A 27,404-nucleotide genomic window follows, 5' to 3' on the forward strand; every position below is an offset into this window, starting at 1 on the left:
GGCTTAAACTCACACGTTAATGATGTGTGCTTCACAGAACATCTGGCTGGCTGAGTAAGGAAGGCAGAGAGTTTGTTTTGTTTTTGTTTTGTTTTGTCTTTTTGCCATTTCTTGGGCTGCTCCTGTAGCATATGGAGGTTCCCAGGCTAGGGGTCTAATCGGAGCTGTAGGTGCCGGCCTACACCACCACCACAGCAGCGCAGGATCCGAGCCATGTCTGTGACCTACACCACAGTTCATGGCAACGCTGGATCCCTAACCCACTGAGCAAGACCAGAGATCGAACCTGCAAGCTCATGGCTCCTCATCGGATTCATTAACCACTGAGCCACGACGGGAACTCCGGAAGGCAGAGAATTTTATACCCTTTTGGAAACGAGCAAACGGGCTTGACACAATCTCAGAGATGGAGCGGGAGCTAGGACTGTGAACCTGCCTTCTTATTTTACAAGTGCTTTAGCCACCGCCAGGAACCCATGCAGCCTGAACATAAAACTAAAGAGCATTTGGAGGCAGAACCAGATGCAGAGAAAGAAGCGAATGGCATTAGTCACGGCGGCCAAAATGTGGAAACAGCCCACATGCCCATCAACCTTTGACCGGATAAGCAAGTGTGGTGAATCCATGCTGTGGAATATTATTCAGCCATGAAAAGGAATGAAGTCACAACACGTGCTACAACATGGATGAACCATCCTGCTAAGTGAAAGAAACCAGACTCAAGAGGTCACATGTTGTTTGCTTCCACTGACATGAAATGCCTAGAAGAGAGAAATCCATAGACAGAAAACAGATGGGTGGTTGGCTGAGGCTCAAGGAGTGGAGAAGGGGTGGGAAATGACGGCTTAATGGGTATGGGACTTCTTTTCGGGGGGGGGGGTGATGAAAATGTTCTGGAACGGGACAGCCGCAATGGTTACACAATACTGCCAATATATTAACTGTCACTGAACTGTACACTTTTAAACTGTTAAATTTTGGATGCAGTATATTTTACCACAATTTTTTTTTAAAAGGCGGGGTAGGGGGGATGAACAGCAAAGTGAGAAAACTGGATGCAGAGTCCGAGGAATAGGAAGCAAACTAAAATCCCCGGGCACGTCATGAGTTTCTCAAAATCAGGGGCCCTCTCCGCATGTCACACCCCGAGGGAGGTCTGCCATAGAAAAGGAGACCCCTCCTCTTACAGGGAGGAGGTAACAGGATGTTTCATCAGGGGGCTGCAGACAAAGAACCACCAGCAGCGGCCTGGGAAGGAAAACGGGCCGGGAGCAGAGAGGAGAAGGGCTCGGGGTGGGGCTGGCCTCCCAGCAGAAAGGCCAAGCTGATCCCACTGGCAAAGGCTCAGCATGTGTTATCTGCCCTTTCTACTGACGGAATTGTTCAGTCCCCAAAGATGAGCAAGTCCCCACCTCTGGGTCACGGCCACTGTCATCAGTGTCAGCGACGCTGCAGTCATCAAATCCCTGGCTTCCCTGAGCTAAGCCTCTGGAGGGTAACAGCGCTCCGACTCATTGGCTGGTACGGCCCCATTTAATATAACCTGGGGCTCAGCCCACCAAGTGTAAAGACAAACTAATACATGAACCTTCCTCCTCTGATTTTTTAATACATTTTAATCACATGCCGTGGCTGGGTAGAGATTAGAGAGATAAGGAACACAGAGTCTGTACAAAGAGCAAGAAGCCAGCTCACAGGGTGAGCCCCCAGCAGAGACCCAGTGGTGGAAAACCAGCTATTTTAATTAAAAATCCTGGATGTGGGCCCAGAGCAAGGAATTTGACTTTGGGCCATTGTTTCAGACAGAATGCATCCATGAGACATAGTCCAGGGCCTGGACGGGCCCTCACCTGTGCCAGGTCCTGGGGACGCTGCGGTGAACAAACCAGAAGCACAGCTCTGCCCTCGTGGGGCTCATGTTTTTTGTTTTTGTTTTTTTTTTTAATTTATTTTTGTCTTTTTTTTTTGCTATTTCTTGGGCCGCTCCCGCGGCATATGGAGGTTCCCAGGCTAGGGGTCCAATTGGAGCTGCAGCCGCCGGCCTACGCCACAGCCACGCCAGATCTGAGCCATGTTTGCAACCTACACCACAGCTCATGACAAGCCGGATCCTTAACCCACTGAGTGAGGCCAGGGATCGAACCCACATCCTCATGGATACTAGTTGGGTTCTTAACCGGCTGAGTCACGACAGGAACTCTGGGGCTCACGTTCTAATGAAGGACACGGAACACATCACGTGCTCGCCAGGGACACGTGTTAAGGAGATAAACACAGGTCCAAGGCTTCAATCCCACACACAACTACGCAAATAAGTCTCCCACCCAGACTCACATTAAGGGCCCTGTAGGTGTCCAGCGGGGCGGCCAGAACAAAGCACCGCGGGCCCAGGGCTTCAAACACCAGAAACCCATTGTCTCCCAGTTCTGGAGGCTGGAAGTCTAAGATCAAAGTGTCCACCCTGAGGGCTGGTTTCTCCTGAGGCCTCTCTCCTGGACTTGCAGATGCCGCCTTCTCCTGTGTGTCTGTGTCCTAACCTCCTCTTCTTATAAAGACACCCTAACGACCTCACTTCACTTCATGACCTCTTAAAGGACCCTGCTCCATATACAGTCACCTTCTGAGGGACCGCGGGTTAGGAATTCAGCATATGGACTTGGGGTGAGGGCAGGGGACACGATGCAGCCCATGACAGGTGCCAAGGGCTCCCATCACCCTGGACAGCCTCCCAGGGCCCCTCACAGCACTGGGCATATCTCCCTGGCCACTCGCCTGGAATCCTCTGGGACCTCAGAGTCGTGTCCAGTCAGTCTCATTCTCTGCAGCATCCCCAAGCGCCTAGAACACACATAGCTGGTCCTCGGTGGCGGGAGCTGGGGCGGGGTGGGGGGGGGGTCCCCAATCAAAGGCCGTGGAAGGACACAGGAGGTGATGAGACTGATGGAGCTCTTCCATCAAATGCTTAAAGCTTGTCTGAAACAAGAATATTCACAGTGTTTTCATCACTCAAGTGGGGACCGAGGAGGGGGCTTCCAAAGCAAGTTCAAAGGATCCAGTGCAGAAAGGACCAGAGCAGAGGGCTGCGTGGTTGGGACAAGGCCGCCAGGGAGAGCCAGGACAGGGGATGCAGGGGCACCAGACCTACCCCCACCCCACCCCAGTTTCACGCACAGCCTGTGAGAACAGGCCTTGCCCCCCTCCTCGGCCCACCCCTGAGGTTTAAAGCATGTTCACACCCACCGTCACCCTGAAAATCCCTCCAGCCTCAGAGGCAGCAGGACGGGGATCGCTTCCATTTTGCATCAATAAGGAAACTGTTCAAAATCTCTGAAGTGACTCTTGCCAGGCCAAAGAGCCCAGAAGTGTAGGGGGTAGGGGGTTCCACAATTAGAACCCAAGGTGCCCCACCGCTGTCCACAGAGCCCTCGGCTCCACCCAATGGGCCCCTGTGGCAGCCCATCAAGAAGCAGGACGGGGGAGTTCTCATCGTGGCACAGTGGTTGATGAATCCAACTAGGAACCATGAGGTTGCGGGTTCGATCCCTGCCCTTGCTCAGTGGGTTGAGGATCCTACATTGCCGTGAGTTGTGGTGTAGGTCGCAGACGCAGCTCGGATCCCGCGTTGCTCTGGCTCTGGCATAGGCTGGCAGCTGTAGCTCCAATTCGACCCCTAGCCTGGGAACCTCCATATGCCGTAGGTGCGGCCCTAGAAAAGAAAAAAAGAAGAGAAGCAGGACAGGGAGAGGACCAGTTCACATGACACCTGCTCTCTGGGGTGTCCTGTCCTGTAGCCCAAAGAGCCTGGCTCTCCAGGACCCAGGGGCCTCACTTTGAGGTTCAGCACTGACCTGTCCACCTGGGCCTTCCACAACCCCAACCCATACTCCGTGACAAGGCCATTCACGCCTTCTCGAAGAAAAACTGCTTAAGCCAGGGGCCCACATCCCAGCAAGGTGGGCCTGATTCCCCAGGGCAAGCTCTCATCTCTTTATCCTCTTCAGTTCAGCCAGCCGTCCAACCAGCCATCCAAGAGTTACCCAGCCAGGCCTCATGGAAGCCGAGGGCCGGGCAGGGCCATCCCAGAGATTTCCTGCCCTGGAGGGGCTCAGGGTGCAGGGGGAGAGGGTCACACGAGTCACCACCGGCCAGGGCTATCGCGGGGGGCAGCCCTGTGCAAGCCAGGGGAGAAGGAGCAACCGGCCTGGGGAGCGACCGAAGGGCACAGGTGGGCTGGGTCTGGGGGAGGCAAGAGGGGGAGGGACCCCAGAGAGAGGGGCGGGTGTGCAGAGGCACGGGGTGCGGAGGTGTGTGTACCCGGAGAGGGCAACTGAGGAGGCTGGGGCGGGTGGGGAAGGTGGTCTGTGAAGGCCCCTGTCCCCCAGCAAGGAGCAGCCCGACTCTCGGGACAGTGGGGAGCCAGTGGAGATGGCTCCATAGGACTCAGGTTGTAGGAGGACACCGTGGAGGGCCACGCGAGGCTAGGAAGTGTGGGACTCCAGCCCCAAGCCTGGGGTCCCTGGCTCAGCTGGAACACAGGGATATTGACTAGGAAGCCAGTTAACAGGAAACTTGCCACTCCCTGGGAGACGTCAGCCACTTTCCAACCACCTCCCTCCAGCCTTCCCCCTTGGGGTCCAGCCCTCCAGAAACAACAGACCGTCCTCCTCCCCCCTCCCCCACAAGCCAGGAGAAGGCCAAGGGCACGGGACTCTGCGAGGATGGATCACGCCAGCGGCAGGTCTGCGCCGGATCCCTCTCCACCCTGCCCGCCTCTCACGCCGGCCCTCATTTGCAGGAGACGTGCCGCTGTAGCTGAGTGTATATATCGTCTGGATGATTTGCCGTGGAGCATCATTTACACCTTCTGCTGCTCCTCCGAGAAAATCATTTCTCCAAGACTAATAATAAAACAGACCAGCCACCTAGAGTAACAAAGCACTGCAACCAGCCCCTGGCACGCAATTCAGAAACACACCAGAACAGCTGCACGTGGCATGCCCCAGAGCAGAGAGGAGCGGCAGCGTGTAGCGGACTGGGATTCTGGACTTTGCAAACAGTGTCACCTAGAGCACCACGGCTTCCTGGAGGAGTCCCCAGAGCGGGTATGCAGCCAGAAGAGCAGTGCCTGGGTCAGACCCCAAGGAGCACCCGTGAAGCCAGGTCTGGGAGCCCTGGAGACTTGAGGCTGGATCTGGTTCCCCTGTCTGCATTTGCACATCAGCACAGCTGCCTTCATGGACTGGGGACACAGGGGCAAAGGGCAAAGGGCTCAGGCCTGCCTGGCTCCACAAACCCCCTGGAGTGCCCAGTCAAGCTCTGGCCAAGCCATTCCCCACATCTCCCTCACTGGCAGGGCCTCCAACCCGCTCAGAATGACTCCACAGTGGACTCTGCACAGCTGAGGAAGAGGCCTGGCTACCTTCTCCCAGGTGAGACAGAGGACACCCGTCTGAAATTCTCAACATCAACAGCATCACTGCAGCCACACACCCCCACGGGGCTCCTTAAGGGCACCTAGAGATCAGGTCTTATACCCACAGACGGCTCACTGTCGCTCTGACCCCAAATTCCCAATCAGCAGGCATAGGTCATCTGGTCTGAGAGGCGAGCAGAACCCTTTAAAAGATCCACCGGAAAATGGATGTTTTCTTCCTGAAGACCAGACGGTCTTCTCTTTGCAAAACAGGGAGTCAGGAGTTCCCGTCGTGGCACAGCAGAAACAAAGCCAACTAGGAACCACGAGGTTGATCCCTGGCCTCACTCAGTGGGTTAAGGATCCAGCGTTGCCATGAGTTCTGGTGTAGGTCGCAGACAAGGCTCAGATCCTGAGCTGCTGTGGCTGTGGCCTAGACCAGCAGCTGTAGCTCCAATTGGACCTCTAGCCTGGGAACCTCCATATGTTGTGGGTGCGGCCCTAAAAGCGGAAAAAAAAGAAAAAAAAACCAAAAACCAAAAAATAGGGCGGCGGCAGCAGCAGACCTTCCCCACCCTCTCCTCTGGGTGGGCTGTCATGAACCCAGAGAGAAGACTTTCCTTCTGAGCCCTGGTTAATGGGGGCACAGGGGCGGGGCCAAGAATGAGCAGAGAGCCGTACAGGTGCCACTGCGAATAATCAGATTATACCACTGTGACTCAGCAGTAATAAACCCGACTAGTATCCATGAGGACAAGAGTTTGATCCCTGGCCCTGCTCAGTGGGTTAAGCATCCAGCATTGCTGTGAGCTGAGGCAGCGTTTCCCACTATTGTGCCCCCCTCCTATCCGCAAAGAACCAACAGCCATGCTCAGAAATTCAGCAGCCAGGTGGCTGAAAGAAGGAATTAAGGGCCCCTCGGCCACATCACAAACACATCAACTTGAAAATATTCACAGGAAAAAAAAAAAAAAAAAAAGGAGTTCCCATCATGGCTCAGTGGTTAACGAATCCGACTAGGAACCATGAGGTTGTGGGTTCGACCCCCGGCCTTGCTCAGTGGATTAAGGATCTGGCGTTGCCATGAGCTGTGGTGTAGGCTGGTGGCTACCGCTCTGATTAGACTCCTAGCCTGGGAACCTCCATATGCTGTGGGTGCGGCCCTAGAAAAGACCAAAAAAAAAAAGAAAGAAAAGAAAATACCCACAGGTCCTATGACCCCTCACTCAGCAGGACCCTACCCACAGGTCTCTGTAGGCGTTTACAGGCAGGTTTCTCTGCCACAAGCTCTAAGATAAAATTCCCCGAAATTACTGACCTGTAGTTAAGATTCTTATCTTGGTCACACCCACAGGTCTATCACCCTCAAGACGGGTCCAGATGGGAGCAGATTCAGACAACAGTGACATTTCAAACATTTCTGGCTTAAGTTTGTGGTCTAAAGACAGCGCAACACAGCTGAGGGTCCTTCTGCAGAAGGGCCGTGACTTCCTCGGGCAAAACACGTCTTCAAGAATGATAGGAAACCTGGAGGAAAGGGACTTACTTTGGAAGAACCAAGATGGAAACTGAATTGAGGTAACAAGAGCCAGAAAGACAAAGTTGCCACCAAAAATGGTGACCAAGAGGTGCAACTACCACTCGGGGAAGTAGGTTTCTTTACTAAGAAAATAATGGCCAGAACTGGCCACCAGCACCTCCGGAGCCCTGACACCATGCTCCCCGCAGAGCATTTACATCAAAGGAGCCGATTCTAACTTCCACAAGGATCCTCTGATATGAACCTTATCATCCCCATTTTAAAGATATGGAAACCGAGGTCCAAGGTCAGGTAAGCAATGGCCACAGAGCCAGCACCCAAAGCCAGGTCAGTTCAGCTCTAAACACCAGACTGTCCACAAACAGGGATTTTGGGGGGATTGTTACTGGAAAATGGGGCAAAAGAGGACAGTCACACCCCAGTCACATCCCAGGTCTCAAGCAAGTTCCTGGGTCGCGCTGCCAAGAGAGGGTCCTTGGCTTCCAGCAGCAAAGAATTCAAGAGCAGAGTGAAATCAGTTTATTCAGGGAGAGGCACACTCCCCAAGCAGAGCATAGGCGGTTTCAAAAGGCCGAAAGACCCCAGAGCATGGTCAGATTTTACGGGCTGGGTGATTTCATAGGCCAACGAGTGGAAGGAATATTCTAATACATTAAAAGGGGGGCGGAGATTTCCAGCCACTGGGGGACCGCCCACTTTTTGCCTTTTATGGCCAGCCCGGAACCTTCATGGCGCCAGTGGGCGTCATTAACATGCTAATGTATTACAATGAGCGCATAATGAGTCGCGAGGTCCGCTGGCAGCGGGCTCTTCTGCCATATTGGCCCTAAGGGGTGTGTCCTGGCCCCTTGCTCGAGTCTCTCAGGATGAGCCCATCAGCAGACGGCCCCCAGGGAGGTCGAGTTCCCGAACGCCTGCCTGTTTTTCCCTCCAGCAGGAAATAAGAACTGTTTGCTGCGCCTTATATACAAAATGACAATCCTACTTGGCTGTGTTACGCAAACGGAGAAGTGGCTAAAAACGTGGCTGGGGAGGGAGGCAGAGGCCAGGTCACGAGGGGCTTTGTAAGCAAAGCTAAGTCGTCGTATATCGTAAAGGCAACCAAAAGCCCAAGCAAAGTCTTGAACAGGAGCATTCCACGGTCCACCTGGCTAGAAGAAAATCACGGGGACATCGCTGTGGAGAATGGACATCCCCAAGGGAGGAAAGGGACAGCCACTGCTAGTAGGGGCCATGGCCGTAGTCCAGGCAAGAGCCAGGCGCAGAGCAGGGCAGACCCGAGGGCTCCACCCAGGGCTGCGGGAGATGCCGGCTTTGTGGCACTAACCACCGGTGCAGGTGTCCTCTGCCCCAGAGACACCCTTGCAGGAGAGAATTTCCATCCAGGCCTAGAAACAAGCCTTTCCTTTGCTCCAGGACCAGCAGAAATGAAATGAAATACCTAAATCCTTGAGCAACCTCCAAAAGATGTGTCACTTCCCGAAAACAGCCTTTTTCTCATTATAAGAGCCTCTTCAGGGAGTGTCCAGGCAGCCAGAGGCCCATCAGACCCAGGTAAGAAGCAATTAAGACTAATTAGCTCAGCCTGAGCAGCAGCAACCATCACACAGCCGATTCAAATAAACCAGAACCAGCTGGCAGCAGCAGCTTCACTTGCTTTTAACTAACAGGACCTGTTTCCCAAAACCCCCTCAATGTGCTCTCCAGTCATGCTGCTCCAAGAGTGGGCCCAAGACCGGCAGCATCTCCTTGTTAGAGCTTGTAAGAAATGTGTGCAAGGCCTTGACCTCAGTGCTGCAGCCAGATAGTCTTATATTTGATCTCAGAGTGGCCCATAGAAAAAAGGTTTCTCCCACCCCAGCAGCCCCCTCACTGGAAGCCCCAGTTAGCTGGTATATTTCAGCATCCAACTTGGCTGGATCCCTGGAACATGCGGGATGTAAAGGTTCCAGCTACCTTCCCAGGAGCCCTAGGAAGCTTATGAAGATCCTGCTGCTCACCCAGGGTCTCACAGGCAGCAAGGGCTGAGCCAGGATTTGAACCCAGAGCCACCACACTTGCCCTGCCCTCTGCAGCCCACACAGAGGGAGGTCCTCGCTCCCTCCTTGAACACAGAGCAGTCCACACCAATGTGTAGCTGTAGGGCTCACGTTCCAGCCCACAAACCAAACCACACAAAGCATCCAGCATCCCCCTGGAATTGGTAAGCTGCCTTGAGAGGTGGGGGCCACAGCCCCCTGCGTGTTTCTCCCAGCACTGTCAGTATCTGGCAAGACGCCCCTGGGCTCGCTCTCTGCCATCTTGTTCACACCACAGGCAAGACCCAGGGCCTGCCACGCCCATGTCACTCACCACTCTGCCCCAGCCGGCTCTAAATCCGGCCCCACCTCCACCTCGTGATGTGGACTCTTCAAGGTAATGGGAACACCATTCACCACCCTCCCCCTTTCTACCTTTTTACCGGCTCCATTCCTCTGGCCTCAGATTAAACAGACCCAAAGTGAGGGCTAATTCCAAAACCTGTGTTCTTTCCATGACCCCATGTAGCCTCATGTAATCCATAAACAAAAAAGAAAAAAAAAAAAAAAAAAAAACCTAAATCCAATCTAATTCCAGGATCGAATCATGACTTGCAAACTTAAAAACCCCTTAGGTTTCTCAAATGCTTTCCTACTCAAATTGCAGCTCCTAAGCCGGCAGCATCAGCATCACCCGGGAGCTAGTTAGAGAATGCAGAGTCTCAGGCCCCACCCGAGACCCCCTGAATCCAAGTCTGCATTTTAACAAGAGCCCCAAGTGATTTGCACGCATGTTAATATTTGAGAAGTGGTCATAACACACTAATGTTATAAGGTAGATTCTTTGTGCCCACACCAAGAGAAGCACCAGATACCCAGAACCTTTTCTATAAATGACAATATTAGACAGAATAGCAGAACAGTAGACGTTGTATGAAGTATGTCCCTGATTATCCAAAACGCAACAGTTTTATTTTTCACTCCAAGCACAACAAAGGCTTGTAGCTATTTATCAATAAAACACTTGCTGAATGAGAACTCCAGCTTCCTGTTTCTACATTATATTATGAATCAAAAACAAATGCCTCACTGACACTCTTCCATGAGCCACTGCTAAAATAAGAATCCCTGTCGTGATTAAATTAGGACAAGGACTCATTTCTGAAGAAGTTTTTAAATATCACTTCTAAAGAGTTTTTACAACTTAGTTTTTTTGTTGACTTATCTGGGAATTCTGTGCATTTGACAAACAAAGGAGAAGGGGGGAGGAATTAAGGCATCTGCGAAATAACAAGGGATGCTCAAATGTCTGGAAGGGCTTACATTCCAACAGAACAAGTATGAAACTGAAGTCTTTTAGAGAAGTCGCCCTTCAGTCACCTGGAGGGACCAGCTCATCCTGGAGGGCTCCCAGGGGAAGCTCCAAGTCTTGACTGTACCCACTGAGCCTTGTGGAGAGAGCCTGACACACACAGTAGGTGCTCAAATATAAATATTTGTTTTTGTTGAACCAAAAGTTGACAGATGTATTTACCCCAAAGAAAGAAAAAAAAAAAATCACAGGCAGTCTGGGATCAGGCCAAGTATCGCTGGTGTACATACGCAGCAGGCTAGATGCCAGGAGAGCTTGGGGGAGGGGGAGCTGATTTAAAAGAACAAGATGAGCTCATCCAGGTCTCAGAAGCTAAGGACACCTGCTGAGGCCAAGGGAGCTGTCAGACAGGCAGAGCCCCCAGGCCTCACCCCAGACCTACTAAGGTAGCCCCTGCATCCAACAAGATCCAGAAGCCTTGCTCTAGAGGCAACAGAATGAGCTTGAGAAGCACTGCCTAAGTATGGCCAAAAATAGTGAAACCAGACTAGACGAGAAACGGGGCATCCCCCTGAGTGAGGACACACGTGGTGGTCACCAGAGCAGTCCACTTATATTCAGCTTGCCCCTTCTCTCTTTCTGGGCTCATGGCAGGACAGCATTTCCCCACCCACGTGAAATTTGGTGTGGCTGGGCTTTAGTCAATGAGACCTGAGCACTGAGTTCATGTGTCACTTCTGGGAAGAAGCTTTAAGAACCACGAGCTGTTGGAGTTCCCCGTGTGGCTCAGCAGGTTAAGGACCCGACAGTGTCTCTGTGAGGGTGTGGGTTCAACCCCTAGCCTGGCTCAGTGGGTTAAGGATCTGTGTAGGCCAGCTCCCACTGGACCCCTGGCCTGGGAACTTCCATATGCTACAGGTGTGGCTGTAAAAAGAAAAAAAAGAAAAAGAACCTTGTGCTGCTGAACAAGGTCACCAGCAAGACTACAGACAGTGGTTGCTTCTCATGCTGGGCCCTGGATGGTCCCGCAGCCCCAAACCAACTTCCAACAGACTCGCAGCGAGAGGGAGAAGCAAGCCTACGTTGTTTTTAAGCACTGAGACTTGGGTGGTATTTGTCATGGCAGTGATTTCCTAACCCGTCTAACACAGCACCCAAGCGCCCAATGTCACCGTCTTCAGAACATCTGCTACCTCCCACTGAGAACTGCTCAAAAGCATCATGACTTGAAGGTAGGACCTCTTTTTAAACCCTGAGCAGCATCACTCAATCAACGTCTACACTCCAGACCTCACTCCAACAGTCGTCTCATTTCCTCCTTTCCCCAGACTTCCCCACATATTTATGCTTTCATCTTATTGTACCGTATGCTTTTTGCCAAGCTGCCTTTACATCCCTTTTTCGACAAGGTGACAGACAGTCACATGTACAGACACACCAGACGTGGCTCCAAATGAATTTTGGCTGTTTCCAAAAAAATCAGATTCACCCTTTGAAAGATTTGCTGTAACTGAGGATATTTCAAAGAATGTGGCCCTGAGCCAGGCAAGTATTTCTTCAACCTGTTCTTTGTATAAAAAGATACGTACAGAGACATGAGACACAGTCTCTGCTTTTAAAGAGCAATTCATTCTTAGAAACACCATCTCTTTTTGCTTGGTCATATGGCAAAAATCTGAACCATGCTAACGCCATGAAAATGTTTAGCATCACTGACAAAAATATTTTTAAAACTCAGCTGAGTCCCTTCTGCATGTCCGGCCTTGTGCAAAGCACAGGTGAAGCTTATTTTCACCAGTTCCTCCTGGTAGGACGTGGCAGGTAGGATGTGGCCTATTGCTCTATATTAGAAACAGGCTGCAGTGGGTGTTCTGAGGCTTACAGCTTGCTTACCAGATGCTTCCTGAGTCCAGATTTCTAGATGTGGAACTGCTGGATCAGAGGTCATTTCTGTTGTTAAGCTTTTAACGTACATTGCCAAATCACCCTCCAGAAAGCATGTGACAAGTTTCCAACACTCTTGTCAATACTCATTCTGTTTTGTTTTGACAGTTTTCATTAACGCTAATTTTTTTATAAATGTGCAACTCTTGGATTACTAGTGAGACTGGATATGCTGATGACTCTGCATCTTCTATTATAAAGTGTCTGTCCAAGTCACGGCCCCACTCTTACACTGATGTGTTTGTTTTTGGTTTATTTATTCATTTATCACTTTTTTTTTTTTTTTTTTTTTGTCTTTTTGCCTTTTCTAGGGCCGCTCCTGTGGCATATGGAGGTTCCCAGGCTAGGGGTCTAATCGGAGCTGTGGCCGCCGGCCTACACCACAGCCACAGCAACGCGGGATCCGAGCTTCGTCTGCAACCTACACCGCAGCTTGCGGCCACGCCGGATCCTTAACCCACGGAGCAAGGCCAGGGATTGAACCCGAAACCTCATGGTTCCTAGTTGGATTCGTTAACCACTGAGCCATGACGGGAACTCCTGTTTTTTGGTTTTTTTAAATAATTTATAAAGGCACTTTCTGCTCTAAGGATATCAGCTTTTCCCCAATTTTTATTTGCCTTTTATCTCATTTTTTAAGGAAGGGGTCTCTAGTGGCGGCAGAATGTCCGATTCACAGATGAGGAAACTACAACAGAGAGAGTGCATCACAAGGGACCCGCAGAGGTGAGGCCCAGCACCCTCCGCAGTCGGTCCACCAGCAGATCCTTCTGACTCAACGCGTGAAACACATTCCAAATCCATCCACTTCTCTCTCAGCCTCTCCACTCCCACCACCCTGCTCCAAGCTTCCTAGCTCGTCTGCCTGCATCCTTCCCGGCCCTCTTCAAATCCATTCTCCACATAGAGCCTAGGTGAGCTTTCCGAAACAAACCAGAGCACCCATCCCCTTCAGCCAAACCAAAGTGTTTTCTGCTGCATTCAGACAACTACTGACAACCACTAAGAAGAAAGAATCATTAGGTAATGTGATGAGAGGCTCACTCTCGCCACCACAATATATAAACGTAGCGTATTAACACTGTATATGTTAACCTGCCGCAAGATGACATGTCAAATACATTCAATTAAAAGAAGCCACTTGGTAGCTTGAAATCAGCTATGGCAGGAGTGTTTACACCCCAGAAATTGGCAAACGCTCCACGTCAGAATTTCCCTCTTGCTACCCTCCCACTCTCCATCCCCCAAAGCTGGCTGCTGAACATTTACCAGCACACCAGTAGAGGCAGAAGCATCTTCAGAGAAGGATACTCCAATTCTGTCCTCCTAAAACCTGCTGGGGAGGGGAGGGAGCTCCAGATGGAGGGACCTGTTAGACAGGAGACGTCTTTAGCAAAAGTATGGAGAGACAAACAGAGACCCACACGGGGAAGCACAGCTCAGCAGATGCTCAAAGGACATCGAGGAGCAGCTGGGCCCTTGGAACGATGTTTTCAGTTACATCCCCCAGAACATAAATGCACACCTGGGGAAAGGCAAGAAAGCTCAAATTATCTAACAGGACATTTCTTCTGCAGAACAGGGGTTCAAAAAAGAAATTCCTAGAGAAAAGTTGTGGGGGGGGGGGTAAGACAACTATCCAACTTACCTGCCTCCACCTCTGTCACTTCCCAACCTCTCCTGTCCTTGCCCCCTGCTTTCTAACCATTCTGCAATATTCTGGTTCTCTCAAATCTATCAAGCATACTCCTTTCACCAGGGTGATATGCATTCGTAGCGCAAATACTCACATATTCCCCCCACCCCCCCCCCCCGTCTCACACAGCTGGCCCTTCTGCATCATTCAAGTCTTTGGTCAAATACCCCTCCTTGGGGAAGCCTTCCCCTGCAGTCTTCTGGAACCCCTCTTCCTGTACCCCACACTTCTACTCTATAGAGCAGCCTGTTTGGGGGTTTTTGTTTGTTTTTTGGTGGGTTTTTGGTATTTTGTTTTGTTTTTTAGGTGCTTCCATGTGCACCTGTGACATATGGAGGTTCCCAGGCCAGGGGCAGAATCAGAGCTGCAGCTGCCAGCCTACACAACAGCCACAGCAATGACAGATCCAAGCCACAGCTGCAACCTAAACCACAGTTTTCAGCAACACTGGATCCTTAACCCACCAAGCAAGGCCAGGGATTGAACCCACATCCTCATGGATCCTAGTTGGGTTCTTAACCCACTGAGCCACAGTAGGAACTCCAGCACCTTGTTTTATTGGCCCCGTACGGCTTTGAAATTATCTTTTTTTTTTTCTTTTGTTAGTTTACCATCTCCCCAACCAAAAGGTATGCTTTTCTTGGAGCTCCCTTGTGGTGTAGAAGCTAAAGGATCTGGGGTTGTTACTGCAGCGTCTTGGGTCACTGCTGTGGCATGGGTTCAATCTATGGCCTGGTAATTTCCACATGCCATGGGTGTGAACAAAATTTTTTTTAATTTTTTTTTTTTTTTGTCTTTTTGCCTTTTCTAAGGCCACTCCTGCGGCATATGGAGGTTCTTAGGCTAGGGGTCTAAACGGAGCTGTAGCTGCCAGCCTACACCACAACCACAGCAACGTGGGATCCGAGCCTCATCTGCAACCTACACCACAACTCATGGCAACGCCGGATCCTTAACCCACTGAGCGAGGCCAGGGATCGAACCCGCAACCTCATGGTTCCTAGTCAGATTCGTTAACCACTGAGCCACAACGGAAACTCCAGCTGTAGTTAAATTTTTTTTTTTTTTAAAGGTATGCTTTTCTATGCCTTTCACTGCTTCATCTCCAGCACCTACAAGAGTGCTCCCAGCCCATCGCAGGCACTAGATTAGGGATTGCTGAACAAATAATCAACTTTTGAACAGAGACTGGCAAACTACACACAGCCCATGAGCTAAGAATGGCCTATCCATCTTTAAATGGTTGAAAACAAAGGAAAAGAAGAATACCGCATGGCACAGATTCAAATCTCAGTGTCCCTAAATAAAGTTGGATTGGAACGCAACCATGCCCGACGGTTTGGGGATCCTCTCTAACCGTTTTGTGCTCCACGGGCAGAGCTGAGTCGCTGTGACAGAGACCATATGGGCGCTCTCACGGCTTCTCACTGCCTCTGGCGCACTGCACATCACAGTGATGCAGCTCTAACTCAGTTTTGCCTCTTGGCCCACGAAGCCTAAAATGTTTCCTGGCCCTTTACAGAAGAAGTTTGCCAACGCGAGTGAAGAAGGAGAAGGCTTTTGAGAAATATTTCTAAGAGAGAACAGACCAGACTTGTCAACTGAATGAACAGGAGAAGAAAGGTAACGGGGTGGGGGGGGGGTATTGCCAGGTGACGCCATGGAGAGGTGCTGGTGACATTCTCCAGGTTGGAAGGGTGGGCATAGAAGGCAGTGAAGGGAGGAGAGAGATGAAGTTTAGTTCGGATACATGATGTGTGAGTCCCTGGGGACTGAGTCTGGACATCAGCTCTAGACGTCAGAGAAGGGAGTCCCCTGGCGATCTGGTGGTCAGGACTCCACGCTTTCACCACTCTGGCCAGGGTTCAGTCCCTGCTCTGGGAGCTGAGATCCCATGTCAAGCTGCTGCACGCAGCAGGCAAAAACAAAACAAAGCAGTGTGTGTGTGTCTGTGTCGCAAATACAGTGAACTGGGACGTTAACAGAACCAGTCTTTAGTGGATGGTAGACGGGAGAGACACTAAATGTGAGAGGAGGCGGCGGGTGAATTCTCTTAGGAATCCACACAAGCCTCACACAGTTCACACACCTGTTGTAACTGGACCTCCACAATGTCACCCCATGCTCTGGTCCTCCAAAGGACAAGCCAGACTGACCTGCCAGCCACCGCTGCTACTTCCCTCCATGGCAACAAGCATCACCCAGAAGCCTCGCCATTGCAGGGAGAATGGGATATACTCATTTCACAATTAAGTTCCAGGGAGACCAATGCTGACATTCTGTTAGAAAGCTTGTCATGTGCCACCTTGCTGCTAGGAGTAACAAGGGGACATGCTGGGAGAATGCCATCCCTTGGAGTGGCCCGGCAAAAATCCTAACACATGTATCCAAGCCTTCCTGGTTTACCAAACATTGTCTTTGACCAGCCACACGGGGACCAGCTTCTGTGCTTGTAGATGAGGTCGACCCGGCTGGCAGATAAAAGCTGGGCCTTTTCAGGCTCAGAAGAGTACAAGCAGGTCAGCATCTCATTCATGTTTCTAGCTGGTAATGGACCGCAGGGATTCACGTGGTGGCTAACAGATGTCAGGGATTCCTGCCGACTTGTTGCTAAGGGAACTTTTGTGACGATGTCCTGAATCCAGAGAATCCGCAAGCCCTGCCCAGTGCTTTGAAGTCCAGTGGGGTGGCCACTTGACCAGAGCAGCGCACGGCCGTGAAGAGGGGGGTTCCTCGGAGCAGAGGCAGACAGAGCGGGGGCCGAAGTACAGTTTCAAACAGCAGGAGCCACAAACGCCAGCCTCAGCCCCCAAATCAAAGGTCAGGATGACTTGGTGAAGCTGGCAGACAGCGCCTTGATCTTCTCCGCCACAGTTACATGCTCCACGAACCCCCCGCCCCAGTCATACCTTTTGTGAACAGAGTGGATGACCTCCGTAAGAAAGACGGGCGTGAGGGCCAAGGTCGCCCCCATTTTAGAGAATTTCCACGTGCCAGAAAGAAAAGCCCTGTATTAAAGTCAATCTGTGTAACACATCAAGCACTTATAGACATCGGGCAGCTCAGATCCACCCTGTCCACCAACAACCAGCACCAAATGGCCAGGACCTGGAAAAGCTGGGCTGGTTTGTCAGTGGGCTAGGAAACGGACTCAGGCGTCAGGGACCAGGAAAATCTGGCTTGAAATTCAGCTGCCCCATATATCGTGTGGCCTTTATAAAGAAATCCTTGGTGCCTTAAAAAAAAAAAAACCTTCCAAGAATGACAATGGAGAATTTCCTAACAGAATAGCCAAGACTCTCCATTTTTCCTCCCAGAGGCTCGCTAATCAGCCGGACCTGGCGCTGCTTCCCCTCCAATGGATCCTTTGTCCCAGTGTGTTAGCGCTACCCTTTTGAGGGAGCTGGTCTGCAAAACAGCCCTCAATGAACCTTGCCTCACTGTATTCACACCTGAAACCCTTACCTGTGTGCACCTTCCTGCCACGCTGAACCCAGATTGGTCCTGTGATGCACGTGACCCATGGAATAGGGCAGAAATGATGTGCCCGTTCTGAGCCTGAGCCTTAGGAAGGCTTGGCAGTTTGTGCTTTTGCAATCTAGGAAGCCAGCACGTAAAAACTCCAACTGCCCTGCTGAAGAGAAAGGCCGTGCAGAAAGGCACCACAGAAATCAGAGGATCAGGCACTATGCAGAGAGAAAGGCCACATGGAAGGCACCAGTCATGTGAGTGTAGATGCCATTTCAGAGATTCCAGCCCAGCTGAGCCTCCAGGACCCCAGCTGTAGCCACTATCTGACTGCAAATGCCTGAGAGACACCAAGATAGACCAGCAGAAGAACTGCCCAGCTGAGCCCCATCAACTCCCAGAAATGTGTGAGATAATAATAAACTGTTATTTTGTGATGCTAAGTTTTTGGGTGGCTTGTTATAAAGCAATGGATAAAACATTACCCCTAATTATTCACAGCACAGCCCACCTCCCCAGCCTTGAACCTCTCTCCCCTGGCCACACCTCCCATCAATCACATGAATCCAAAATGGGAGACCAGTTCAAATCCAAAATGCAGCAGACCAGTTCAGCTGGTAAACAGTCTCATATTCTGTCAGTACCTCTGAGGTCCAGACCTTGCAACCAGATCGTGGATTCTAAGAATGACACCTCAGACAAGGAAAGCTCTGCTGAGTGTACCTTCCAATCTTATTACCCCCCAGGATGACCTCCCAAAAGTTCTGGCGGTTTTCACAGATGCTTTCCAGTATTGTCCAGACCCCTAATTTCTTCTCTTTGAGGAAAGAGCATCACTTCAGCTCCTCCTTGACCACGTCTCTCAAATACTAGAACAGTCTCAGCTCCTCTCCCTCTTCATGGCTGGGCAGAACCTCAAGATGTCTCTGGCTGCTTTTATCTAAGGGCCTTGATAATGCTTGGGCAGCTGGGGGACTTATCTGTCCGGCCTCCTCCCTTTTCGGGGAGGAACTGGCTCCTTCCTCCCAGCACCCTCTGAAAGGCTGCCCCACCCACTGAAGCAGGATCCTTGTGGCCAGTCCTTGCCCACCAGGCCTCCCCCCACCCCCCTCTCTGCTTGGCTGAGCTTTGGAGGCACCCTCTGTAAGCCAAGTACATTCCGCCTCGTCCCACCGCTTCCTTGGGGTCTTGACCAAAGGGGTTTCCCGGTAACCAGGGCCAGAACCACCACCACACCGGCCTCTCCCCTGGGGCTGGCTGGCCACCGGCGTGACCCTTTCAGTTAGCTCTCAACTCCCCTCTGCGGGGTAGGCCTCCTGCAAGCCAGGGCCTCTCAGTTCCCTTTTTTTCATAGGAGCGAGGAGGAAATCTTTTTTGCACCCGCTGCTCTTAATCTTTAGCACACTTTTGCCAAGATGAGCTTTCCTGACCTCAGTCCTTCCAGAGAACAAAAGATGCACCAGGGTCGGGGGTATGCTGGCGGTGCCTTTCTCAGCTGTGCACCCACCAGGCCACGCTTCCCGCAGGAGGCTGGTGTCACCCATTCTGACTGTATCCGCAACAGCTCCCCTGCAAGCTCAGGGCCAGGCGCTCCCCCCCCCAACAGAGGTTTACCACCTCTAGTGTCTCTGCGGGCCCCTCCTCTGGCCTCCTGCTTCTGTACCAACACCTGGCTGGCACTCCTCCAGACTCATGAGTCCATACACTGGCCAGTCCACCACCAGCGACACTCTGGGGAGCTCTACATTCTCCACTAACCCAGCCTGTCTTTGGGGAGTCATCCCCCATCCCAAGGGACTCCGCCTGCATAGCCTCCATCCCCACCCAGCCTTGAGGTCCAGCCTGCTTATGGGTGACATTCCCAGATACAGAGGGCATGAGCTACAATCCTGCTGAAACTGCATCTGCTTTGGCCCGAGAAGTCCCAGGGCTCAGACCCACTTCTGCCTCCACCTTCAGGAAAACCAGCTGGCTCTGAGTAAAATCAAACGTCAGGGTCCGCAGGAGACATAACCCAAGTGAGAAGGTGCCCTCATTGTACCCCAGCCTCTCAGCCTCCCCTTATGGATGTCACTGACCATTCTGACCTCATGCTGCCCGCTGGACCCACAAGGATCCAGGCCCTTCATGCACCTGCCTTCTGGTACAGTTGGGCCCAGGATACTGAGTTTAAAAGAGACATAGGCAGAGGGTAACATTCAGCCAGCTGAGATGCTAACCAATTATGCAAGCACTACTCCTTGGACAACTGCCTTCACCTGTCTCCCATCCAGTCTGCCGGCCTGTAAAATGGGCCCAGTGCCTCCCTCTCCCTAGGGCTGTCAGGGGAACTGGTAACAATGAATTACCAAGCCTGGTGCCTAGCAGGTGCTTAGAAATGGAAGCCCCTTAGGCGAGAGATTTCCTACAGACTCTTACGCCCCAGGAACTGTGACTGACACACCCACAACTGTCCCAGCTAATTATTCCACTTGTCCCCAGAGGTCTGATTCACCCTCCCTTTCCTCCCAGGAAGAAAAGGCAGAGCCACCTCACTCTTGCTAACACAGCCACCAAATCCATCAGCCTCACCCCCACCCAACACACAGCTGGCGGAGTCCAGGCAGGGATGCTCCTCGCCGGACACCCAAGAGCCGAATTTCCACATCAGTGTTTCCTGGAAAAGCGTGGCCACCAGAGGACTCAACAATAGGAGTTTCTCCCAGGGCTTTTGGGCTAGAAGCAAGGAGGCTCCGGGTCTTCCTAAGAAACAATTCACTTTCTTTCACACCTAAATCTCAGCAAGGAGAACAGGCAAGCTGAGGAACACCTGAGCCTCTCCTCCCCAGACAGGTTCTCAAATTACAGAACCAAGAAGGTTCCCAAACACACTCAGCTGACAGCCCTGGAAAGCTCCTTCCAGCCTCAACTTTGCTCAAACGCAACTACTAATCCACTTAGGAGGGATTCTGTTGTTCTCTGAGCCTGAAAGAAACATCACGTACCTCAGTGAGGCCAGGCTTGATGATAAGCTTTCCACAAAATATTTCTCAGGCAGACTCACCCATAACCATTTCGATCCTATCTTTCTTTCTCTTTTGAGCTGCACAGAGCATTTTTCAGTCAAAATGTGCTACTTTGTTCTTTGTGAAGTAGGTCGAGGGTTAAATTATTAATCAGTTCAATCTCTATGATTTGGACAGTGTTTTGCCAGAATATTTGCATGTTCACAGTCTTTACAACAATCCTGGGGTCAGCAGCCTTTCACTAAAGGGGGCGTCCTGTACTATCGCCTCCCTGCCCCCATCAAAGGACTTGAGAAACTTCGGATCCCAGTCAAACTGTGACCATAAGCTCAGCGATTAGAGGACAGCAAGGCCTCCCAACTGTCACCCAGACAATAAACAGCCAGGCGACTTGGCTCAGTAGGTCCCGTGAAGCTCTGGGGCCAGGCCAGAACCCCAGGACAAGCCACTTTTCGGGTTCTGAACCTTGGCCTGGTAGGGGGCGGGGGGAGCTGGACTAGGGGAGGGGGCGCTGGCGGGGGGCTGCGTCACCTCTGGATCAAGCCTGCTGACGGGGCTTGGGCTGGTGGCCAGCCAGGCTCAGCTGACCGCTAAGTGGGCGGCCCCGTGGCGACCAGGCAGCCTGACCCGCCGCAGCACAACCGTCCACGGGTCGGCAGGCTCGGGGCTCTGGGGCCCAAGCGGTGCCACTTTTCCGATCCCGATCCTCCATGCGTCTTCCTAGACTACGGGACTCGGCAGCCCTCCGGCGGCCCGGCCACCGCCGGAACGCTCCGGCCAGCCCGCCGGCTCCAGAACTCCCACTGGCAACAAGTTCTTGCTTCCTCGGGGCGGTCGCGATGTGCTCCGGGGGCCCGGCACCGGGGGCGCTCGGAGGTCGAGCCCCGCGCTGCCCACGCACCGAGGGGCGCCCGCCGCCTCTGCCGCCCCCAGGAGCGCGCGGCTCAGGGTCTGGCGCGGAGCGGCAGCCCCCGGGGCGTCCTTCAGGCGAGGGCGGCTCCCGCCTCCCCGGTGCGGGCAACAGGTATACGCGCGCGCCGGTCTCCCAGCCCGGGCCCTCGCCCCTTACCTCCAGCAACTGCACGTAGCTCGCCGGGAACCAGCCACGGAGCCCGTCCTCCTTCTCGCCTTCCCACCAGCCGCCGTCCGGGACCTGCAGCAGCGTGATGAGCTCGCCCGCGGCGAAGCGCAGCCCCTGGCCGTGCCGCTCCCCGGAGAAGGGGTACAGGGTCCGGCAGCGGGCGCCGGACATGGCCTTAGCGCCCGGGCTCACAGCGCAGCCTGCATCCCTGACGAGCCCTGCGGGCTGGGCAGCGGCCCCGCGGGGTCCCAGGCGCCCGGCGCTCCGGGCTCCCGCGCTCTGGGCGCGCGCCGTCTCGGGGGTGCTCAGGGGTCCCCGGCCAGGCGGGGGACGCGAGCCCCGCGCAGGGAAGCGGAGACTCGCTGGCTTCAGAGAGCGAGCGGCGACGCCCCCGGGCCGGGCGGCTCGCGGCTCGCGGCTCGCAGCTCCCAGCTCGGGGCGGGGGGGCGGGGCTCAGGGGGAGGAGACCCAGGCGCCGCGGGCTCCGGAGACAACTTCCCGGGGACGCGGAACGCGGGCGGCCGCCGCGAGGGCCGGCCGGAGCCGGGGCCACCCTGGCGCGCGGAAATGCGCAGCTCCCCGAGGAGGTGGGACCCGGAGCATCCCCCTCGGCCCGGCTCCGCGGCGAGGGAGTGGCGGCGGACGTGGAGAAGGGGCTGGCGGCCGGGCGGCCAGGCGGGGGCTGTCTCGGCGCGGGGGGGGGCGGGGCGGGGCGGGGGCTGGGCCAGGGCGGCCACGCCCGCTGAGGGCCGGGCGCTCTCTCGCTGAGCGTGCCGGCCACTGGGGAGGGGTCTCCCTGCTCACACCCCCACCCCAGAAAGCCGCGGGGATAGAAACGCCCCTCTCTGCTGGTTTCGTAGGCCTGGCGGCGGGAGGTGGGCGGGCGTCTCCTCCCAGGTGCCTGTAGAGGAATGTTTGTGGCCAACACTGTAAGGGTTGAACCTGGGGTTGAACTTGACTCACCGGAAACTGGACAATGAATGGATGAAAGACTGGTTTGAAGCCGGGCGCCTTGACCGGGAAGCCGGGTGGCAGCGCGTTACACGGGAAGGCCGGAGAGGGGAGGCGACTGAGTCGAAATCCGAGTTGGCAGAATTGGAAACAAGTCGTTAGAGATAAAAGAAGGGGGGGAGTTCCCGTGTGGCTCATTGGGTTAAGAATCTTGTGTTGTCAATGCAGTGGCTCTGGTCGCTACTGGCCCCGGAACTTCCGCTTTGTTTTGCATGCAAAGGGGAGGCTGGCCCAGGGTACTAGCTCCCTGAAATCGAGATGGGCCAGACTGAAGAGTCTACACTCATTTACTCAGTCAACAAACATTAGTGGGAGGCTACCACGGTTCACTCAACGTGCCAGGTATCTACAAAATTCATTTGGACAAGCTCCTGCTCTTCTGGGACCAGTGGACCTGGGTGCTGAAAGAAGCTGACCTTGAACTGAGGGTACAGAAGTAAAGGAAAGCTTTGTTCGCCTGCTCTATAGGAAAACTTAAATTCTATTTCCTAAACTGTAAAGAGCTAGACCCTTTAATCTCTGTATACTTCTAACTGCCTACCCTTACATCCTGATCAGTAACCTTTCAAGGCTCCCTATTGCCTTTTATGTTAAGTATCGACTTCTCTCTCAGCCTGTGCACTTCCAGCCCTCCACAACACCTCCCCCAGCCTCATCTCTCTGTGCTTGTCTACTCGCGCTTCAAGAACCAGTCTGGCTGCGCCACGAAGAGCCCTAAGGTCTGGCACATCTTTATATGTTTGAATCAGAGGTTCTGATTAGAATCACCTGAGTAACTTTAAATGCTCACGCCCAGACCCACCATGGCTTTGAGAATCACTGTTGAGCCAAATGCTACATCGAAGCCATCTCTCTTGAGCAGCCTCAGCCTAGCCTCTGGCTATGGGCAAATTGACGAGTGTAGATTGTTTATTATATTCCATCGATTGCAAATTCACAAACCTTTGCTCGTCCACAATCCTGGGGAAACAAACTCTTGACCACAGTCACCACTAAGAGTCCCTTAAAGCAAAATCTGTTAAAGAAAACAGTCACTAAAAAAGTAACTGACCTAGTCAAGTCTTAAAAGGGACTAAAACACCCTGTATCATGGCCACATGTGACTGTTGTAGGCTGACATCAGGTTTCATATCTGATTTGTGGCCCAGTTCAGGTTAGACAGCTGGTCCAGAGCCTTCTTACAACCCAGAATCCTCTGATCCAGTTTGGACTTGAGAAATCTCAGCCTTCACATCATCCCATTGACTTCAGTTCCAAATGACCCTCCCAAACCGTTCTGCAGCACCCAAATTGACAATGGCTCTCAACTCCTTTAGTTCTTCTTCTTCCACTTCATTCTGTATTCCCATGAGCTGGTGTGGTCACTGCCCCCAGTTTACAAGTAGAAACTCTAGACGGTATGACTCACCCACCATCATACGGCCATCCACAGTGAAGGTCAGTCTGGCTTCTTGTGCATGGAGCACTCCTTCCTCCAGTCCACCCTACAGAGTCTGGGAATCTGTGTATGGTTGTAGCTTATCCACAAATAGCATCTTAAGAAAGTGTTCTCTGGTGATACCCAACATCAGTCTTTTGTTTGGTTGGTTGGTTGGTTTGTTTTTGGTTTTTTTTGTTTTGTTTTTTGCATTTTAGGGCTGCACATGTGACATACGGAAGTTCCCAGGCTGGGGGTCCAATCGGAGCTGCACCTGCTGGCCTGCGCCACAGCCATAGCACACAACCACAGCACCACAAGATCCAAACCTCGTCTGCGACCACAGTTCATGGCAGCACCGGATCCTTAACCCACTGATCAATGCCAGGTATCGAACCCACATCGTCATTCTTCATAGATACTAGTCAGGTTCCTTACTGCTGAGCCACAGCAGGAACTCCCCAACGCCAGTCTTGATAGAAGTCTCTGTCCCTGATTTCTTATCAATCAAGTAGCCTCAGACAATCCGCTGACACCTGTGGGTGATTTCACTGTTATTGGAGACTGAATCCTATAGCTGGGTTAGGAGACTTGAGGTGCTTAAATGTATAAGCTCTGGAGTTCCTGTATCCAAACCTGAGTTCTGCCATTTGCTAGCTGTGTGCCCTTTGGCAACTTACTTATCCTCTCTGAGTCTCATTTTCCTCAGCATTAGAAGATGACAGTAGTATTTTATCACAGGGTTATTAAGAGGATGAAATGAGTAAAAATGTAAACTGTTTAGAGCAATATCTAGCACATTAAGGACTCATATTAGCAGTCATTATTTATCTAGTCCACGGTCCTAGTTATTTTTATCCAACACTTCTTTTTGAACGAATATTTCAGGGCAATAGAAGTGGAAACCCTTCTATCTTTGGAATAGCAAAAATTTTAAAGAAACACACTCTGGGTTTCTGTTTTCTCACAAGATCTTGAAAGAAAAATGGGCTTCGGGGTTCCTGTCACGGCTCAGCGCTTAACGAACCCAGCTAGCATCCATGAGGATGCAGGCTTGGTTCCTGGCCTTGCTGAGTGGGTTAAGGATCTGGTGTTGCCTTTGACCTAGGGTGGAGGTCGCAGCCCATGTTGCTGTGGCTGTGGCGTAGGCCCCAGCTACGTCTCTGATTCCACCCTAGCCTGGGAACCTCCATACGCCGTGGGTGTGACCTAAAAAGACCAAAAAAAAAAAAAAAAAAAAAAAAAAAAAAAAGACGCGCTTATCCCTTATCTATTTTCCTCCCTGCCTTCCGCCCCAACCCGTCCCTGCCCATCTTCTATTATTATCTCGAACTTGTCTTTAATTATTTAACTTCTTTGATAACTAAGTCTGGTTTTACCAATGAGATGCTTAGTAACTCAGGGGAGGAATAACATGTTTGTTTTAAATTTGTGTCTAAGCCTCTTAAGGCCTAACATGGCAAAAAGCAGGCATTCAGTACTTCCTGAATTCGTTTTGCACGGATTGTTCGGACTTTTGTCATATTCAGATTTTCCATATTGCCAAGTTGCTCTATAAACACATGTGTTAGAACATCTGGATTCGACTGTAAACTCCTAAGAGCAGGCTTTAGTCTCCCTTTCTTAGCTTTCCCTCGGCACTGCGCATGTGATGACTCTGTGCTGGCAGATATTTCCTTCCTACTCAGGACAGCCTCATGTGCCTTTCCATCATCGGCCTATGGATGGCAGAGAAATATAAGGGTTTCAAGTTCTTCAGAAGTTAAACATAAGTTCGCCACATAACCCAGCAATACTTCCACGTATCTACCTAAGAGAAATGAAGACAAACGGCCACACGGGATCTGCAGGGACTATGCATAGCAGCCCTGTTTCCTCTCTTTTCTTTGCTCAGCCATGGCGTTTGTCCACTTGATGTGGGATCTCTGTTCCCGGGCCAGGATTGACCCCGGGGCCGCACCGGTAAAAGCACCGAGTCCTAACCACTATACCACCAGGGGAACTCCCAGTAGCACTATTTCTAACAGCCAAAAAGTGGAAATAATCCACATGCCCATTAACGGATGAACAGAGAAGACGTGGTAAACAGCGGCCAACTCCCTCAGCCCCAGAGAAGACTGGAGTTGACATGTGCTACAGCACGGCTGCACCTCAAAGGTATCACGTGAGCGAAAGAAGCCAGACACAAAAGGCCACGTATTTTATGATACATTTACATAAAGTGCCCAGAAAGGACAAATCTATAGAGACAGGAAATAGATGGCAGTTGCCCGGGGCCAGAAGTGGGAATGGGGAGTAAGCAAAAGGGCAGGGGGTTTCTTTTTAGGGTTACGACAATGTCCTAAAATTGGACTGTGGAAGTTCCTATTGTGGCCCAGCAGGTTAGGAACCCAATTACTATCCATGAGGATGTGGGTTTGATCCCAGGTTCGATCCCGGCCTTAAGGATCCAGCATTGCCGCAAGCTGCAGCCTAAGTTGCAGATGTGGTTTGGACCTGGCTGTGGTGTAGGCTGGCAGCTGTAGCTCAGTTTCAACCCCTAGCCTGGGAACTTCCATATGCCAAGGGTGTGGCCCTAAAAAAGGGGAAAACAAGACAAAACAAAACAAAATCAAAATCAAAAGGAAATAACAATATACATTCATCGAGTGGTAAATATAAAAACAAAAGAGAAAAATACCAGGTACTGGAAGGCCCTGGGGCACCTAGAGCCCTCACAGGCTGCTAAGCAGAGCCTGTTGGAAAAGCAACACTTAGCAAAGCGGCTCAGCCTCACCCTGCCCCTCCTAGGTACAGAGTCACGGAGATATGTTCACGTGTCCACCAAGAGACAGATACAGTGTGCATTAGCTATTCATAATAGCCCCAAACTGAAAACTGCCACAGTGGAGTGGATAAATGATGATATATTTATACACTGGAAACCTTTACACTCTGAGAATGAACAAACATTGCTGCATGTAAGTGAATCTCACTGACGTATAGTTGAGAAAAATGCACTAAAGAGGAGTTCCCCGGTGGCTCCAGTGTTGTCACTGCTGTGGCTCAGGTTATTGCTGCAACGAGGGTTCAATTCCTGGCCCGAGACTTTCCGCATGCTGGCACTGTCCCCCCCCCAAAAAAAAAAAGAAAAAGAAAAAAAAGAAAAGAAAAAGGAAAACCCTTAGAGTACATATAGCATGATTCCATTTATATAAAATTCCTAGAAGTCGGGAATGTCGCTATTTGACGGAGGGTAGGCGGGTGTGGAGGGGGTCTGGGATGCTGGTTAACCCACTTTCTGATCTGGGTCCTACTCCCACAGGGCTCCTCTCCAGGCTCTGTACTTCCTTGTGCACCTTCTGTATGGATGCTGTGCTTCAGTACATGTTAAAGAAAAAAATATAGACCCTGACCTCAAAGAATGTATAGTATCTTGATTATACAGCGATATTCTCCAAACTTTATTGACTGTGTGCCTCTATCCGTAAAACTCCCAAATATATGTATATCTATTATT

The 27,404-nt window shown here is 51.9% G+C and overlaps 1 protein-coding gene across 1 annotated transcript in view; it reads right to left on the reverse strand.

Annotated features, from left to right (window-relative positions):
• Window positions 1-23,051, reverse strand: part of GAS7 (growth arrest specific 7) — a 222,100-nt gene extending 199,049 nt beyond the window's left edge. The window contains exon 1 of the mRNA XM_021067872.1: window positions 21,466-23,051. Within this exon, the coding sequence (XP_020923531.1) occupies window positions 21,466-21,648 (183 nt within the window). The 5' untranslated portion in view covers window positions 21,649-23,051. The remainder of the gene's footprint in view (window positions 1-21,465) is intronic.

Source organism: Sus scrofa, chromosome 12, assembly GCF_000003025.6.
Source record: "Sus scrofa isolate TJ Tabasco breed Duroc chromosome 12, Sscrofa11.1, whole genome shotgun sequence".
Classification (NCBI taxonomy): Eukaryota; Metazoa; Chordata; class Mammalia; order Artiodactyla; family Suidae; genus Sus; species Sus scrofa.